At 40.7% G+C, this 20,214-nt stretch overlaps 1 protein-coding gene across 1 annotated transcript in view; it reads left to right on the top strand.

Annotated features, from left to right (window-relative positions):
• The first annotated feature begins 494 nt into the window (after positions 1-494).
• Positions 495-20,214, top strand: part of ARHGAP42 (Rho GTPase activating protein 42) — a 258,913-nt gene continuing 239,193 nt past the window's right edge. Inside the window, exon 1 of the mRNA XM_058545356.1 lies at positions 495-1,125. Within this exon, the coding sequence (XP_058401339.1) occupies positions 972-1,125 (154 nt within the window). The 5' untranslated portion in view covers positions 495-971. The remainder of the gene's footprint in view (positions 1,126-20,214) is intronic.

Here is a 20,214-nt window from a genome sequence, read left to right as displayed (position 1 = left end):
GTTTTGAATATAAAAACCTAGATGAAGTGAGCGGTGGGAAAGAGGAAAACTTTTCAGTCTGGGATTTAAATGCATTCAGTGGAGATGTGTGAAGTCAAGTCCATCTTCCAACCAGGCTTCAAAATGATATCTCAAACTTAAGGGAAAGTTAACGTTGGTTTCTCTCCCAGACAATTCTAGGGAGTGAGTGGTGAGGAGGAGGGGTAGGGGAGGTACGTTGGGAGTTTGAGATCTTTTTGTGAAGTGGAGGACCCCAAAGTGTCACTGTGAGCTAGTCGGAGCCAGGCGCCCAGGAGGGGACAGGGTTAACACCGCGGGAGAAGGCAGGAGCGCACCCGCACCGCTGCGGCGCAAAGCCGAGGAGCCAAGTGCCGGCCGGTGGGTGGGGGCAGGAGGGTAAATGGGCGAAGGGGCGGGGTGGCGCGGGGTGGGAGCGAGGCGGCAGGAGGAGGAGGGTCTCCGAGCCGGAGGCCGACTTGCAAGCTCTCTGAGCCTGCGTCCGCCGAGGGGGAGGGTTTCCCGGCCCGGCCGGAGAGGCGGCGGGGCGCTTCTGGCTCACAGCGCAAACGACTGTCAAGAGAGTAGGAAAGTGGAGCTGCCGGAAGTGTCTGCGCGCCGCGAGAAAACTTTCCTGCTCCGGCCGCGGCCCGGAGCCTCCGCCGCCCCAGTGCTCGCAGCGACGATGCGCCCCGGTGACAACGACCTGAGCGGACCGGCTCCTCGGCGCGCTGCCCGTGTCTGCGCTCGCCTCGCCGCAGGGGAAGAGGACTGAGCCCGGAGGCATCCGCGCGCCGCAGGAGCCTGGCGCAGGCGGCGCGGCGCGCGGGGCCCGTTTCCTCTGCGCCGTCCCCTCGCGTCCCCGGGCGTGCCCCGCGATCGCGCGTCCCCAGCGCCAGCCGCGGTCGCCGGTTGTCCCCGCTCTGACTGCCGGCCCGGACGTGTCCCCGGCGGCCGCTGGCAGTGCTTGTGCCATGGGGCTGCCTACTCTGGAGTTCAGCGATTCCTATTTGGACAGCCCGGATTTCAGGGAGCGCCTGCAGTGTCACGAGATTGAACTGGAGCGAACCAACAAGTTCATTAAAGAGCTCATTAAGGACGGCTCTCTGCTCATTGGGGCGCTGAGGAGTAAGTAGAGCTGACGGGGGAGGGTGGAGAGGGCGCGGGGATCTGGGGAGTCCCCGCGGGGTGCGGGTCTGAGGGGTGGGATGGAGGAGACGGAGCTTCTTTTGTTTGAATGGGTTTGGGGACAAAAGCTGAAGAGCTCCCCTGCTGGTGGCCGACAAAGTTTGTTCTTAGGTGTTCTTTACTTATTTACTTCCATGTCTGCAGAGAAGGGAAAGGTCTCTACTGGATACTGGAGTATATCCTGAGGAAAGTTGTTCAAAGTCATCTTTTTGTACAACACTCCAGGAAAAATGTTGGTGACTTTTTTATTGGTCTTTTTTGTAATTTCATTGTGTTTAGCTTGAACACTTTTTAAAAAGTCCTTATGGAGGGATTCAAGAGTTTGTCTTAAGGACAAAATAAAGCTAGTTTGTTTAGTGATGTTAAAAGGAAGTGATTAGTTTCTTATGTACATCAGTGGATCTTCATTGAGCACAATCATTGAGTTGGCTTTTTTTTTTTTTTTTTATTTGTGAGGAGATCAGCCCTGAGCTAACATCCGCCAATCCTCCTCTTTTTTTTTTTGCTGAGGAAGACGGCCCTGGGCTAACATCGGTGCCTATCTTCCTCCACTTTATATGGGACGCCGCCACAGCATGGCTTACCAAGCAGTGCGTCGGTGCGCGCCCGGGATCCGAACCAGCGAACCCCGGGCCGCCGCAGCGGAGCGCGCGCACTTAACCGCTTGCGCCACCGGGCCGGCCCCGGCTTTTTTTTTTTAAATATACATTTGTAGTTTTGCCATTCAGTAAGATGATAGAAGACAGCATGGTACCAGTGGATTTAATCTCTTCACAAGTTTTTTGTGTCTTAATTTTTGGTTTGCATTGTAAATCTGGTGTTGGTCGAGTCACTGGGGATGAGAGTTCAGTGGCGAAAGGCCAGTCAGAACTTGTGATGATCGATAGAAGGAAAAGACTACCCTTTGGCGCTTCTCCCACCTCCTTTCCCACACACCTCCGATTGGGATTTTCTTTACTCCCTCTTGCATCGTCTGAATCTTCACTTTCAATTACTAAGACAGAGAGAGTCTTAGAAAAAGAAACTTGAGTTTCTCTTAGAGAGAATTGAGTGGCTAAATGATAAGGCTTGTTACCTTTCCCAGGATGTATTTGCATCCTAACAGAGGCTTTTGAATGCTAGCCACTGAAATGAAGCCCTGGAATCTCTGGCCTCTGATAGCTGGGTGAGTGAGGTATTCTCATAAGGTGGAGAGGCCTTTGGGTGATTAGCAATCCCCAGGCCATATGTAAGGGAAGCATCATTGTGTATGTCAAGTGCTAGGTCAGTAGCAGCTTGGTGGGGATGTGTGTGTGCCTGAAACTGAGACATTAGCATCTGATCTGTATTTTGACACATGTATTAATAGTAAGGATGGAGCTCAGCAAAATGTCTTGAAATACTGTACTCCCAAATCCTTTTTTATTTTAACCATCCCAGTGCTAAAGCATTTACTTATCACTTGTGTTACATTCACTTAATTTCTGAATTTGAGGCTACTACTGATAACAGTATTTACTGATTTGTGAAAAATATAGTTTATCTGCAGTTCTTTTCATTCTGTGTGTACACCCTGTGAACTCTCGTTTCTTCCAGTTTGCAGATCCTGGTTGAGGTCTCTGGACTAGCCTCTTTGCATCTTAGAGAGCATGATGCCTCTTCAAAAAGAGTTTCTGCATCTAAGAGTGCTACAATGCCAAGCCGACTCTTGCTAGATGGTCTACAAATGACATTTTCTCCTTACTCTACTGGAGATCAATTGTAGTGTTTCAAAAGTTGAGAACACTTACATAGCTGTGATAGAAGCTCAGAAATGTACATTATTTAACTAGTAATTTTATCTACATTATTAATGACTTTTGAATTTAGCTTTGCAAAAATCAGGTGATTCCCATCCTTATAGGTTTGTTCTTCCATTCGTAAGTGAAGAAATCTCAAGAGTGTAAGTTCCTTGAATATATAGGCCCTGCCTCATTAACTTGGCCTTATGCACTTAAATATACTACCTGCTATTTTTCTAGGATTCTTAGGTTTGTGATGAGAGTGCATTATTTTAACTAACATTTGGTTATTACTTCTCTCATTGTGGAAGGAAAACATTTTGTTCCTTGTTAAAAGAATTCCCAGCATCAGCTGTCAAATGGGAGAGATTTGGAGCAGAGGAACCCTTGAAGTCACATGATGGCACTGCTTTTTCCCACCAAGCCACCTTCTGTCCCTTGGGGAGGATGCTTTGAGGTTCTGCTGCAGCTGCTAAATGCCTGCTCTCTGAAGCTGCTCAGATAGGAGGATAGGAGTGTGTATAAAGGACTTGTAGCCTGCTTAGTTCTCTCCCAGATCAACCAAGGAGCCCTCCTTCCCCTTCTGACTGTGTTTCCCATCTGCCTGAGGAAGCCTTCACCTTCCCTAACTTTGAACTATTCCTTTGCATTCTCTATACCTACTGTTGCATTCGGTGTATCCATTATCTGTTTCACTTTGCTATTTTCATTAATAATTAATGGTTTCTTAATATAACCTTCCTGAGCTGACGATCGTCGATGCATTTCTAAGCATCTTTATATTATTTCCTTCCTAGTTAATAACTTTTCTGGTGAGTGTTTTAGTATGTACTCTTGGTGAATGTTAATTCATGCATGACTGTTCCAATAGGAATCACATATGCTCCTGACTAGATGATTTCAATTTAAAATAATATGTGTAATGTACTTAACATTTTTAAAATGAATTATTGCATTTCATATTCGCATCCACTTTGAGAAAATGGATGACAGTTAATTAAGTGGATTGACATAGACCTGAGTTTAAATTCTGGTGCTGTCTAATGCTGTGATAATTGGCAAGTAACTTAACCTCTCTGAGCCCTCCTTTCCTGTAAAATGAGAGAATCTATAAAAATCTTACCACAGGATTATTTGTTCATTTTGTCACATGCCATATAGACATTTGGTGAGTGATATTTGAGAATGTTTGATACTGGTGAATTGGGTTTTAGTTCATGCTATATGACTCAAAATCTCCACCTTTGTTATCAAATGTTATTCTGTGAACTTTGTTCCTTTAACAAGTACCGGTCTGAAAATTTGAGTTGTGAAATCATATGCTAGTTTTGCTTATTTTCTGCTTTTGTGTATCATATCTAAAGAACATTTCAAAATGGCTTTCTGATACAATTCCCCCTTTACTTTCTCTTTTCTTTATACTTTTGAATTCAACGAACCATCTTTTTTTTTTCTTTTGCAGAGGAAGATTCACCCTAAGCTAACATCCCCTGCCAATCTTCCTCTTTATGTATGTGGGCCACCCCCACAGCATGGCCACTGACAGACGAGAGGTGTAGGTCAGCGCCTGGGAACTGAACCCGGGTCACCGAAGTGGAGCACACCAATCTTAACCATTAGGCCACTGGTCCTGGCCCTCAAAGAGCCACCTTTAAGTAGAGCTTTGTCCTTGCAGGATAGACAGAGCCCCCCCACCCCCCACCCCCCATCCTTCCCCCTCCCAGCAAAAAAAAAGATCAGAGAAAAAAGAATAGATAGAATTGTACTCATTGAATTGAATTGACTGGGTGGGGAGAGCATATCAGCATTCTTTGCAGCACCCTGCCCTGTAGCACCCTGACCATCACACCTTCCTTAGCACCAGTTCCTTCCTTCCTCTCGTTGCCTTAAGGTTGAATCGGCCAGCTATTTCCTCTGCCTTTAGGATAATGTTTCTCAAACTTGTATGTCTGGGCTTTTAAAGGGAAAAAAAAATGTTAGTGGTCTCTACTATAGATTTAATTATTTATTATGATAGTTAAATAAATATATACAGGCATGAAACTGTAATTCTTATGCCTCTTCATACAATCTTAAAAGCAAATCAGTTTACAAATTAAATATAAACAATATTGTGAAACCAATAAACTTATCAGCTACATTTAATCTAATGGATGACGTTGTTTTGCTGAAATGAAATTTTCTCTTGTCTAAAGACTGCTGATAACATCTTGTGGGTGTTGATGATTCATTCTCTCACTGCTTTTCCCGGTTGAAACTGCAGTTCCTCAAATTTTGCTTGCCCTGATGATGGCCTTTTCTCTATCACAAACTTTATTTATTGATGATACTGCTTCTGTTCTCAAAGAAGTAGTTCGTGGCACTAGTGGTCCCTGACACAAATAAGACAGGCGTCTGTTTGAGTAGTAGAAGTTGGTTGCTCGTAAGTTGATGTAGAATATGCAGTTAATTAGACATTAGCAAGAGGGAAGCACACAGTGTCTTAAAGGTGACTACCCTCAGTGTCCACAGACCTCAGTTTGAAGTACACTGCCGTGGTGCACTTGTGATCTGGAGATGAGGGAGTTGCTTATAGTAAAAGAAAACCCCAAACGCCAAGACTCCGTTGGAATATCTTAGGAAAGGGTGAGGTACTCCTGCCTTCCATTTACTGTGGTTTCACAAGCTCACCTTAGCCTGGTTACACTTGGTTTTGCGCTTGAAGCCAGCCTTGATTTGTGTGTTTGTTCAGGGCCCACTTTGCTACCAGACCCTTCGGTGGCACAGGGAAGGAGCTAAATAACAGGGAGGAAAAAAGGCAAGTGTAAGAAATTTGAGAGATTTTCTATAGTTATTGCGCTGTTTACTTGGTCATCTTTCAACTTTTAGTGAGAACTGCTATTGTTTTAGGCTATTTTTGGTATTTAAATTTGCACCTAGGTTTTATTTAGTGTCATTGGAACTCATGGTAGATTCCTGTTTACCCTGCAGGAGCTACTTCCCTGCTGCTTGTTCCACTGAGGTTGTTTTGCTTGTGTAGCTGGGCAGCCTAATCAGAGGTGTGGATGTGTAATTACTTCAACCATTCATTTGGTTCTTATAGTCATTAGAATTTGAGCTAAATGAGCAGAAATAACTGTATCTTTCAAATGAACTGTAATTAATTTTAGGAACTGGTAGATTAATAATGTGGTGCTTGAAGGCTCTGCTTCAGAGACATGTACAAATAAAAGCAGTTATACTTGTGGTAATTAATTTTTGTGTGTGTGTGTGAGGAAGATCAGCCCTGAGCTAACATCCATGCCAATTCTCCTCTTTTTGCTGAGGAAGACTGGCGCTGAGGTAACATCCATGCCCATCTTCCTCCACTTTATGTGGGATGCCGCCACAGCATGGCCTGACAAGCGGTGCGTCGGTGCGCGCCCGGGATCCGAACCCCCGGCGGCCAGCAGCGGAGCGCGCCCGCTTAACCGCTGTGCCTCCGGGCGGGCCCCTGCTTGTGTTAATTTAAATGGGAGCCTTGGTGCTCGTCAAAGTAGAATTAAGTTGGGCTGGCTGAGTACTTCCATTTACTGCTCTTCTGATGCTCAACATGAGCTTAATAGGTGCCTTTTAACACTATCTTTATTTCCGTTGGATTTCGTTTTTCAGCAGGTAGTAGTTGAGGGGCTGTCCTGTTAGAAGGCCAGGGAGTGGGTTGCTGGGAGCACGGAAAACAGTTCCTGTTTCGTGGACGAGACCGGCTTAGCAATAACCACCTTTTACATTGGCTCCTATGACAGTTATGATCAAGGTACTGAGAGTGCAGAAAACTCAGGTAACCCCTAAACTTTTCCGTCACTGAAAAGCTGCTTTAACAAACATCTTTTCAATTATTAACATTTCTTAGAGTGAAGTATTAATTGTATTAATGATGATGCTTAAGCATTACTCAAATTACAAAAAAAAAATTAAAGCTTACATCAGTATTGCTTTGGTGTCAAGTGCAATTTTATTCAAGTAATGGATACATAGAGAATAGCAAATCTTTTCCCTAGATTTATAAAGAGAAATATTAGATTAAAAAATTCAGACGATTAAGCTGCATTCCGTAAATATTGTGCAACAATTAAATGTTTATTATGGACTGATCTGAAAGGGTGAAGGAAAGGGGGTTATTTAGTTTTGAATCTCTTTCATAAATATTGTTGCCAGCGCTGTGATTGCCGCCTATTCTGGCTCCAGCCATCCCTGCTGTCTGGATGGTAATTTCCGCTCATTTCAGCCCTCTAGGCAGGTGCCAGCCTCCCCGTGGCCCCACCTGGCACCCACCAGTTTCAGCTGGCAGCTTTGCCAGTCTTCCTTTTTCCTCCAGCCGCTGAACCTCTGCCCAGCATCTAATGGTCCTTATAGTGTATCCGCAGTGGATCTGGCCTCATCAGCCAAGGTTGCTACCTGCTTCTTGCTGACTTGAATCCTGAAAATTACAACCAGTTGCTGAGCACCTGGCTCTTTCGTGCATGGACTCTGTGCTCCATCTTTTGCAGCTGCCATATTCTGAGTTGTAATGGCCAGGTTTTCTATAAGTGCAGCGACTTCCATAATATTTGTTAATCTTTAGGGCCCTTGAAGCAAAGGAAAGGGGCCAGGATGGTAACAGGACAGTCAATAGAAATGTAATTAGTTTCACAGTTTTGTCTTTGGCCAGGTGAATTTAGACTTCTGCCTGGATATTTCTGGTAACGTGGATCCTTCTCTATAGGATTACATCTAACTGGAATGTTTGGTTAATCAGAGTACGCCATTGTTCATATCTGCAGTATTCTGATTTTATTGTCAAGAATCCAGTTATAATGCCGAAGAAAGTGTTACGGCAAAGCACACGTGTATCACTCTGTGTAAGGAATGTGATTTGCTTCAGAAAAAGTGAAGTGTGGAATACTAAGGTATCTCATAGTAGCTAATAATCTGCCAGTTTTTCCAACCTTGTCCTTTGTTGCAGAGGTGTGCATGCATAAAAGGAGAAAAAGGAGCCCTGATTTTCAAGGATTTCGAATCTTTCACTTGAGAGCAATTTTTCTAATTTTAATTTTTACAGGGAATGTGGTGGGAAAAGGCTAGGAAAAGACTCTTTGTAGATTATTTTATATTAATTATTACAGATTCTCCAGTTCCAGTGTTTAGATTCTTTGGTAAAAATCTCCATTCCTAATGGTATTTTAAAAAGGCCAGAACAATGACATTTTTTATGTGTTGGTTTATCTGATTTGGGTGATTCTTGGGAATAATGGAGAGTGTCACGTATTTTGTGAAGGATGGGAAACCATCCTGGGATGGTTCTCAATGTCAGGTGGTATGAAAAAAAAAAAATCAGAAAAAATGCTCCACACATATAACCTTACTACATTAATAGTAGTCTGCCTGAACCTTGGCTTTTCCCTGGGAAAAAGTGAGTAGACACAAAATGACCCTTTTCTTTTAAATTTTATTTATTTATTTATTTTTCCCCCAATGCTCCAGTAGATAGTTGTATGTCATAGCTGCACATCCTTCTAGTTGCTGTATGTGGGACGTGGCCTCAGCATGGCCGGAGAAGCAGTGCATGGGTGCGCGCCCGGGACCAAACCCGGGCTGCCAGCAGTGGAGCGCACGCACTTAACCGCTAAGCCACGGGGTCGGCCCTGACCCCTTTCTTTTGGAAGTCAGACACATTTCTCAGTAGTGGAATTTCTATGATACTTCCTCATGCAAATCTAAAAAGCCAAACTGCCTGCTAGTTTATAAAAGACATGCCAAATAGTATTCCCTCATGTGTAAACATATACTTCAACTTATCCAGATGAAAGACCCAGCTTCAGTTTTCTCTTTAGTACACAGGAAAGCGATGATTTAATTTAGAAAACTGGTATGTGTTTGTGTGGAGGGGAGTGATAAGCTGCTAAGAGAAATGAGTGGTCTGTGTAGTGTATTATCCTTTTTCAAATGGAAGCTATGTCGATTGATTTTACTTTGCCGGGGTGAGAATTTTCTCTTTTTCATTTATTTAATTTCCTTTTTCCTTAAAATGTCTTAATGAAAGACATGGCCAAAAAAAGGGGAGGGGGGGTGTAGTGGTGGTGGTGGTGGGAGGGATTAGTAAGGAGAGGCAAATGAAAATTAAGTTGTGAAAACAATTTAAATATGGTTTTGGAACTTGTATTAGACTTTGTGTGCCTTCTATGAAAAAAGTTATGATGTGACACTGCAGAACCCAAGGAATAAGAGATTAGCCTTCTAACTGTTTTAAAAGTTGGTTGTAGGGGCCGGCCCGTGGCTTAGCGGTTAAGTGCGCGCGCTCCGCTACTGGCGGCCCAGGGTTCGGATCCCGGGCGCGCACCGACGCACCACTTCTCCGGCCATGCTGAGGCCACGTCCCACATACAGCAACTAGAAGGATGTGCAACCATGACATACAACTATCTGCTGGGGCTTTGGGGGGAAAATAAATAAATAAAATTAAAAAAAAAAAAAAGTTGGTTGTGGAAGATTTGCGGGACAATTAAAAATTGTCAACGAAAGAGATAGTAGGGGTGAATTTTTAAGGGGTACACTATCTGGGGAAGATGTGGGAAAGCTGTGTACTCATGAAAAAATGATGTCAATGCCGGAGGTGATATGAAGGGACTTTTAAAGGCGTCTGCTTGTCAATCCTGGTTTTCCTTGGGTGACCCTTTCTAACATTATTACTTCTTCTGGACCGCAGCTTCATCATTGCACCTTTTGCGCTGTATGTGATGTTGCTGGAATCCTCATCCCTTTTCAATGTATTTTCTATGTCCTGCTCTTAAATGGTGGTGGTGTACAAGGATTCCTTCCTAGCACTTTTACTGTTTGCTTTCCTTGTGTGGTAACTCTGTTCCCAGGCTTCCAGCCCTGACCTCATTTTCCTGAGCTCTGGGTTGGATTTTCACCACCCTCCTACGTACCACCACCTGGACGTGCTGCAGGCACTTCAGACTCGGTGTGTTCTTCAGATGAGGTTCTTCCTTCTCCTCCAGCTTGTTCTCTTTGTGTTCTCACTTGCTCAGTTACGTCCTCATCCACCTGGTCATCTTAGACAGAAACATCTGAGACCTTCTAACACTTCTCATTTCCTTCTACTTGTTTTTAAACTCCAGTTTTAAACTGGAGTTTTTTTTGCTTTACCCAGATCCTAACGTTTGATTCTGCATTTCCATAGCCACAATATCTTAAATTTGATTTTCCCGGCCTGTATTAATACTCCTTTAGTGTGTGTATTTGTGTGTGTGTGTATATATATATGAAATGATTTTTTTCTTAGCTTAAAACAATGGAAATTGATTCTCTCACAGTTCTGGAGGCCAGAAGTTCAAAATCAAGGTGTTGGCAGGGCCATGCTCTCTCTGAAGGTTCTAGGGGAGGATCTTTCCTTGTCTCTTCTAGCTTCTTGTGTTGTCGGCAATCCAGGACGTTCCTTGGCTTGTAGATGTATCACTCCAATCTGTGCCTCTGTAGTCACATGGTGTACTCCCTGTGTGTCTCTGTTTATTAGGTTTTACTTAGTCTTTTGAATATAAACTTCTAGGTGCCAAGGATATCTGTATTATCAGCTCTGACCACATTGTGGATGCTCTGTAATTGCTGAACATGAATCAATTTACATTTTACTAAGAAGAGCATGATATGGAGGAGGATTTTGAATATCTGTGGAGTGTATGAGCCAGGGAATGGGGTCTACAAGTTTGCTCTTTAATATTGTTCCTGCCAGCCTTCAATTGCTCTGGCCTGGTTGTACTGACTTTTAGGATTGGTAACCCAGAGGACAGCAGGTAGCACCAAGAGTTAGAACGTCATTCTAGGCCTGGCACTGCCATAACTAGTGGCATGGGTACAAGCCATTTATCCCAGACCCTATTTTCATCAAAAATGGGAATAGCATTCACCCTATATTCCTTGTAGGATTTTCATGTGGGCCAATGGAAAAAACGCATAATAACATAATATGAAAATGTAATATTATTTTCATTTACTTTAGGCAGGATCATTGTAATCCTAATAATTTCAGCTTCTTCAAGGCTTAACTTGGAACTGGTTCTTGTCAATGTTATCATATTGCCTAGAAACGAGATTATTGAAGTGGAAATGCTTTAATTGAATGTTAAAGCATGGGCTTGTCTCCCAAATTAAATCTGTTTGGTAGGAAATGATTATAAGATATGGCATGGTTTGATTTTAAACAAATAAATTATCCACTATGATGTGGGAACCAAGAAAGCATTAGGTTGGCATTTAGGAATTATGAACAGGCAGTTAGATTTTGAGACTTTATGGACATATGTGCTGGTGCTTTGGTTCTGCTGGCTCAGGTCAGTGGTGTATAAAAGTTGTTAAAAATGATGGTCACAACTTGCACTTGTCAGAAGTGAAACAGATAGACAATTTCACAAAATATAACAGGCCAAACTGTAAATGAGAGATTTTTTTTCACATTGGTTTCTGTACTGAAGGCAGACAGTGGCTTAGAGAAGCACTTTCCTGGGTGTTTCTTATGCTGGACAGGTGTTTCGTAAATGTAATTATGTTTGAGGTGAGATCATCCTAGTGGTTACTGGTGAGAAACGAAAATGATGAGATTGGTATGGCAATGCTGGAGGGTCTGGGAGCAGGGAATTATGGGAAAAAAGAACATTTAATTAAAAATTGAAGAGGAAGATTCAGTTGGCTCAGCGAGAAAATTGAATTGAGCCTGTTAGCTAGTTGATCCAGAAAAGGTGATGTGATTGAATTGGTGTCAGAATCACGAGGAGAGGATATTTGGATGGTACGCTAAAGACAAAAGAGATTATTAAAAAAAAAAAAAAAAAAAGTTATTTGTTAAGGGATTTGTAAACTTAAGGGGAGCCCTGCCCTGGGGCTGGGGGAAGTAGGGGACAGTGAATGGGAGGTCTGGACTTTTGGGACACCTTGGAAAGTGAAGCAAGGGCTGGAAAAGGCCAGCCTCAGGGATTAAACAAAGAAAATACAGATCCTGAATAATCCTGAACAAGGAATAGCAGCGAGTAAGTGAGAGCTTCCAGGTTTGTTGAGTTTAAACTCTGTTGGGTGCATGTCTTTTTCTTCCTTTTGTTGCCTTGGTTCCTCAGACTGCTCTAATGGAAATTAGAATTCTATGGGTTATTCATGGCTGACTGAGTGTGATGTTTTGTGACACCCACTGATGAGAGGGAATGAGAGAGGATGAAACAAGGATGCAGAACCAAGATGCCAATTGCAAGATACTCTTAAGTCCTTAGTTTATGACTTAGATTTACTTGTTTCTTGTTTGAGATTGTGTTTTGCACTTCTGTCAGAACATATGTTAATTTAAACTAATCCCAATTTATCCAAATAATCTGAACATTAAATCTGGCTAAAAGAAACAGAGAAGGGCTGCTCTTTAGCTGAGCTTAGCATTATCATTCACACATGTGCAGTGCTAATAATGTTTGATCTTTAGTCATTAGAACTTTTTAATCTTATCTAGGTTGACTGAATATTGAACATGAACAGCAGTCAGCCTGGTATAGTAGAAAGAGCCTGGGCTTTAGAATCAGACCAATGCTTTTCAATCCCACTTCTGCCACTTATTAGCTACATGGCTTTGAGCAAGTCACTTCGCTTTCTTTTGTGGTTTTCCTTGTCTATAATATGGGAGTAATATTTATTTCATATGCATATTTTCAGGATTAAATAAGGCATGTAAAGTACTAGCACAATGTGTGGTGCTTGGTATTAACTTTTAATTTTCTCCTCTATCTCATTTCTAGCTGATGTTGAGACTAGGCAGCAAAATTAGGTTAGAGTTATAAACAACCACCATTGTATTTTACTGAAAAAAGGATGTGAAGAGACTTTCCTAAGCAAAATCTTTACCTTACCTGGACAAATGCACCATATATAGAGAGAACACTATATTTAATGTTGATGTGAGAGCTGTAGACCACGTATCATCGCTTGGTATCATGAATGTGGCTTGCGGTGAGAGTAAGCCATTGCTTCTGTGGAATAGTTTAGCTATCTTTTTAAGGAAGTTTCCACATCTGAGATTTTATGATTTTTTAAAAAACATGGCATTCATCACGTTTTATTTATTTTTTTGCTGAGGAAGATCTGCCCTGAGCTAACATCTGTGCCAGTCTTCCTCTATTTTGTATGTGGGTCACCGCCGCAGCATGGCCGCTGACGAGTGGTGTAGGTCCGCGCCGGGGAACCGAACCTGGGTGGCCAAAGCAGAGTACGCCCAACTTAACCACTAGGCCATGGGGCTGGCCCCAGGTGGTGTTTTATTTTGATGATTTGATTATTTGCCTATTTTTCTCCCTAGAAAATTAGCTCCATTAGAGTTGGCACAAAATCTTTGGGACCCTGGACCTGGATACATCATATATTTTTCATCAATGTCCATTAAATGACTGAATTTATAAAAAGTTGTGTCAAACTAGTGTTTGGAGATGCAGAAGTCCACAGGTTGTCACTAACCACTTAGTGTTGGAACCGATTCTGAAACCTTGTATATGAAGACAAATACCTTAGTCAAAAAGCCAGTGGCATATTATCTAGATTGACCAGAATGAGATTGGTTAGAGCAGGCTTATTCAAGGAATTGATATTTGCATTAAAGAATGAATTTTCTCTTCAGCAGTGACAATAATATGTAGTAAGTCAAATATTAGAGCTATTGCTAAGAAAGTGAAATGGTACAAATGATTTATGTTGGTCCCTATTTGTAACAATGCATATGTTATTTTCGAGATGCTGTTTCAAAGTGTTGATTTTAATTGTATGGGAATGCCTTCTTTGAAAATGCCATTCATTTTTTAAACACCATTATCGAGGCATAGTTCATTGCCATAAAATTCATACTTTTAAAACTGTACAATTCTGGGTTTTCATATGTTTACAGAGTTGTGCAACCATGACCACTATTCTAATTTTATTTGTTGTAAATTTTTTCAGCTTTATTGAGGTACAGTTGATAAATAAAATTGTAAGATATTTAAAGTGTATATCGCGATTTGATATATGTATACATTGTGAAAGGATTCCCACCAGCTAGTTAATTAACACATCTATCACCTCACATATTTTTCTTCTTCTTCTTTTTCTTTTTTTTGGTGAGAACATTTAAGTTCAACTGTCTTAGCAAATTTCAATTGTGTAATATGGTGGTGTTATCAGCTATAGTCACTGTGTTTTACATTAGATCCTCATACCTTATTCATCTTATAGCTGAAAGTTTGTACCCTTTTACCAACCTCTCCTTATTTTTCCTATCCCCCCAGCCCTTGGCAACCACTAATTTACTCTGTTTCTATGAGTTTGATTTTTTTTTTTCTTTCAAATTCCACGTATAAGTGATACCATGCAGTATTTGTCTTTCTCTGTCTGGCTTATTCCACTTAGCATAATGCCCTTGTGGTCCATCCATGTTGTCACAAATGGCAGGATTTCCTTCTTTTTCATGGCTGAATAATATTCCACTGTATATTTATACCACATCTCCTTTATCCCTTCATCTGTTGTTGTATGCTTAGGTCGTTTCCATATCTTAGCTATTGTGAATAATACTGCATTGGACATCTCTTCAGTATCCTATTTTCATTTCCTTTGGATGTATACCTAGAAGTGGGATTGCTGGATCATATGGTAGTCCTATTTTTAATGTTTTGAGGAACCTCCATACTGTTTTCCGTAGTGGCTGAACCAATTTATATTCCCATCAACAGTCCACAAGTGTTCCCTTTTCTCTGCATCCTCGCTAACACTTGCTATTTCTTGTCTTTTTGATAATAGCCATTCTAACAAGTGTGAGGTGATACCTCATTGTGGCTTCGATTTGCATTTCCCTGATGATTAGTGATATCGAGCACCTTTTGGCCATTTGTGTGTCTTCTTTGGAAAAATGTCTATTCAGGTCCTCTGCCTATTTTTTTAAAATTTTTATTTATTTATTTATTTTTTAAGCTGATTTTTTATTTTTTTTATTTATTTATTTATTTTGTGAGGAAGATCAGCCCTGAGCTAACATCCATGCTAATCTTCCTCTTTTTGCTGAGGAAGACCGGCTCTGAGCTAACATCTATTGCCAATCCTCCTCCTTTTTTTATTCCTCAAAGCCCCAGTAGATAGTTGTACGTCATAGTTTCACATCCTTCTAGTTGCTGTATGTGGAACTCGGCCTCAACAACTTCTCTCAGATGGAGAAGCGGTGCGTCGGTGCATGCCCGGGATCCGAACCCAGGCCGCCAGCAGCGGAGCGTGAGCACTCAACCGCTAAGCCACACCTCTGCCCATTTTTTAATCAGATTGCTTTTTTGCTATTGAGTTATATGAGTTCTTTATATATTTTGGAACCACTATCTAATTTTAGAATAGTTCATTGCCCTAAAAGAAATTACATACCCGTTAGCAGTCATTTCTCATTCTGTCTCTTCCCTTGCCCCTGGCAACTATTACTAATATACTTTCTGTTTCTATAGATTTGCCTGTTGTGGACTTTTTGTATAAATGGAATTATATAATCTGTGACCTTTTGTGACTGACTTCTTTCACTTAGCATGTTTTCAGGGTTCATCTTATTTTAGCATGTATTGTTACTTCATTCCTTTTTATTGCCAAATATTCAATTGTATGGATACACGACCACATTTTGTTTCTCCATACATGAGTTGATGGAAATTTTGGTTGTTTTATTTTTTTTGGCAATTATGAATAATGCTACAAACATTTGTGTGCCTGTTTTTGTGTGGACATATGTTTTAATTCTTTCGGATATATCCCTAGGTTTGGAATTGCTGGGTCATATGGTAAGTCCATGTTGGAACTCATCATTATAAATAGAAACTTAATAGGTTTATAAGCATTTACATTACAGTTTTTATGATGGAAAGCAGTTTGAGAGCTAAATGCATATTTAAAGCAAAGTTTCCTTCCCATAACAAATTCAGACATAGCCTTTATATCTGTTAGAGAAAACAGAATCGCTCGGTGGGTATTTAAGGAGGAAACATTTCCGTGGTCTTTTAATTTTCATTATAGATGGATAAGTATTTAAAAATCTCATAATGTAAACATAGGACCATAGCTATTTTTACCTATGGGCAAAGAGAGGCAAGAAGAGTGGAGAGGAGAAAATGCAAAGAACGAAGTGTGACGGGCCAGGAGAGATGTGGAGAAGAAAGAGAGAATGGAACATTTACTCACATGTTCATTTAGCATATTTATTTAGCACTTGCTATATGTCAGATACCGTTCTAGGCTTTGGAAATACAGAACAGAGGCCCAGCTCTCCTGGGTTTATATTACTGAGGGCGTGCTGCTGATATTGTATGGTGTATGTCTTGTTACTGCTTGATGTTAAGACTTAGTAGGTACCATGTGTGCCCTTTATCTCCTCTAGACAACCTTTCTCTGTTCACAGAGTAACGTGTAGGTACCTCCGTTATAGCAGTCAACACAGCATAGGGATCTCATATGAGAATGTGAATATCTATTCTATTCATCCGCTCAGATGTATTCAGGAAACAGTTAGGGATCACCTACCATACCTCAGGCACTGTACTAGGGACTGAGTGTGTATGCGTGTGTGTGTGAGTGTGAGTGAGTGTGTTTGCTGAGTGGACCTAGTAAGTCACTCTGTTGAAGCCCTGGTTTTCTCATTTTTACAATGAGGATAATAATAAAAATACCTGCTTCTTTTTTTCATGAGGATTAAGTCTCTTGTGAGATGTACCTAGCATAGTTCCTGGTACATAGAAATCAGCAAATGGTTGATATTATAGTCACACTGTATCTTTTAACAGAAAAAATGAAGTAACCTCAATATTAAAAATGTTTAAAATGGGAAACATTTTCTATGCCTTTTTATAATGATAAGCTTTATTTTATTTTTTATTTTTTTTGTGAGGAACATCAGTCCTGCGCTAACATCTGATGCCAATCCTCCTCTTTTTTACTGAGGAAGATCGGCCCTGGGCTAACGTCCGTGCCCATCTTCCTCTACTTTATATGGGATGCCGCCACAGCATGGCTTGACAAGCGGTGCCTGGGTGCGCGCCTGGGATCCGAACCCAGGAACCCCGGGCTGCCGCAGCGGAGCACACACACTTAACCGCTGTACCACCGGGCTGGCCCTGAGCTTTATTTTATTTTTCATTTAACCTTCCATGTCCACATGAACACACTTAAAAAATATAAATACAATAATAATATATATACACGATTTATATATAAATTTATACCATTATAGCAAATATTTTCCTTGCTTCTGCATATTTTTTATTATTAGTGTATTTATGGCTATAAGTCCTCAGGTTGAAGGTGATACTTATGTGTAAGTAATTTAAAGCAGTCTACGTATGCAGTGTAAGTGAAACCAGAGTGAGTTACGTTGGAGTACAGAAACATCTGCAGTCTGCTGCAGTTCACCAAGAGGAAATTGGATCATGTATCAGCTATGTGATCGAATACGACTTTCATCTTTTAAAGAATTTTCCTGCCTAAAATCTGCATTCATCTGTTATTCTGAAATGAAGCCTGCGGTGTATACATTGTGACACGGAATTTGGGGAGCTCCAGCCTATTCTGTTACGGGCACGCAGCTGTGGTATCTGCTGAACTTAACTGGAAATCAGAAATAACTATTTTTAAAGCTTCTTCAGGCTCGCGCGTTTAGATTGCTGCTTTTTCTCAACATGGACAGCTTAGTCACTTCTTGGATGTTTCTTTTCAGGCCCTAAATTATTAGTTTTTTTGGGATTATAAATCACTTAATTTTTTATATATTATAAACACTGTACTTTTTAAAGGAGTTACTTATTAGTCAGAGAGGGGAACTAGTCCCTTAGGGCATCTTTTGGCTTTAGGTTCTTTCTGACCAGTTGTTCTGTTTACCCCTGCTGCTCCAGCCCTTCAAATTATACATGTGCACACACACCTCTCCCAGCTTCCTCTGAACTGTGGTCTGTGTCTCTTTCTTTATGTCTAGTATTCTGCCAGGTACATATTTATTGCCAGGTAACTGTTGAATACATGGTTTTGTTGAATTTGTGAAGATTTAACACTGAGATGTTCTAAAGCTTAGGACTCTGGTGACCACTTGTCAAATCCAAAGGATATTGTGGTCATCAATTTACTGGACTGTTGCATATTTGACCCTACTGACCACTCCTTGCTTCCAGAAGCTTCTTCTCCCTCAGCTCCTGTGGAGCCATATTCTCTTATCAATCTTTTGATGAACTTTTCAATTTTTTCTTCTTAATCTTTCAGCGTTCTTTTACCTCTTCCTTCCTCTTAAATGTAGGTATTCATATTGTCCAATGAAAACCTTTTGTCAATAGATGTAAGTTGGTGATGAATATTTATCCACAACCAAATGATTAGCATCTATAAAATAAATGGGGAAGAAAAGGTTAGGAAGCCAGTAGATAAGTGAGCACTAGATACAGGACAGTTGGCTAGTGAAAGGATAAAAATAGCTGTTAACCTTTACCAGGAATGAGAAGAATGCAAATGAATATGATTTCTTTGTAATGTTTTGTTAACAACCAGAAGCAGATCTAGTTCCTGTGAAAACCTCTCGTAGGAAAATATGACCTTATTATCCTTGAGGTAGCAGATATTGAGGCAGATGCGTCAGGGTTAAAAGGAGAAAGCTTGAGACTCAGAGATTGTGAAATGGGAGTTCTACCACCTGGTAAGATTTGGCATCAGTTAGACTGACCTGGGAGTGGATCCTGACCATGTAACCTGATATACAATTTTTTATTTATTAAATTAGCTAAAAGATTTTTTAAAATACCTTTTGCTAATTAAGGTATACTAAGACTCTTACTTTCATTATGCTGCTGATGGTATTATAAATTAGTAATATGTTTCAAGAACCTTAAAAAGTTTATACCCGCTGATAACAGTGATTCCCAATGATGGTGCTTTTTCCACGGAAGGTAATATTGATTTCCTACCCAGCATCCATGCCCTTTCATCCTTGGGTGAGTCCTTAGCTCTCTCTGAGGCTGTTTCCTCTAAACTTGGGATCGCTGTCTTTGCCCCACAGGTTTATTATGATAATTAAATCCGTTCATTTATCAGATAATTATTAATTACCTACTGTGGATCAAGCATTTTGCTAAGATAGTATTCTTTTTTTTTCGCTGAGGAAGATTCACCCTGAGCTAACATCTGTGCCAGTCTTCCTCTATTTTGTATGTGGGTTGCCACCACGGCATGGCTGCTGATGTGTGGTGTAGGTCTGCACCTGGGAAACGAACCTGGGCTGCCTAAGTGGAGCACACCGAACCACTAGGCCACAGGGCTGGCCTCTAGGATAGTATTCTAAAGAAAAGATCTAATAAAATCATAATTTGTTTTCTCTTTAATTTCTGCTAAAAAATGCTTGTAAATTTTAAAGCATTTAGTTGAGAGGAATTTGGTATAATAAAACATAAGCTATTTATTGGCTATACTTGAGGGATTTCTTGAGGGAATCTGTAAAAATTTGTTCCTTTGGAAGGATTACTTAAGTGTCTGCTGTATTCATTGCCTTTGTGCATCAAGCTGAAATTTGTTGTATTCTGTTTGTTTTGGTAATCCATGGGTTTGTATTTTTAATGTGGTTTGAATTTTATTATATTTATTAGTCATCCTCTCTGACAAAATTGTTATGCCACAATTTTCTTTTGTACTCTTTTTAAAATGAAAAAGAAAGAATAATCTGAGGCAAGAATTTTGGCTAATGGGCTCTGTCTGGTCACTCTGAACAGGTATGGTTTTGTAATATGGTGTTAGTATCCTGCGTTTTCTGTTATTTAAATCATTAGTAACCATCTTGGGGAGAATGATGCAAAGACTTCTGAAATCCTGTTTTTGTGGAAATAGGCAGAATCTTTTTAGCAGAGGTTTTAAATGTTCTAGAGACTAAGAAATGATTTGCTTGAAGAGGATTTAAAAGTATTTACCCGTGAAGTCAAATTCTTAAATATACCATGAAAAGGTTTTTGTTAATGGCATTTCATATTCCTAAATCTGCTAACCTTTATAAAAACACTTAAAAAGATGAACAATTAATTTAATTTTATGTCCATTTATATATAAAACTTACAAATTATTGTGGTTTTGTGTGTGTGCTATTTGAGATAATCTACTGCCATCTGAAGCAGCCATACCCATTAACCCTTACTTCCCAAGTTGATGAGGTTCTTCATCTTTCTTGTATCACCAGTGGGAAAGAGAATTCCAAAATTTCAATGTGAAAGGAATTTTGTTGAGCAGATGT

Source organism: Diceros bicornis, chromosome 7, assembly GCF_020826845.1.
Source record: "Diceros bicornis minor isolate mBicDic1 chromosome 7, mDicBic1.mat.cur, whole genome shotgun sequence".
Taxonomy (NCBI): domain Eukaryota; kingdom Metazoa; phylum Chordata; class Mammalia; order Perissodactyla; family Rhinocerotidae; genus Diceros; species Diceros bicornis.
Note: the sequence above shows the minus strand (reverse complement) of the source record. Positions and strands in the feature narration are given on the sequence as shown.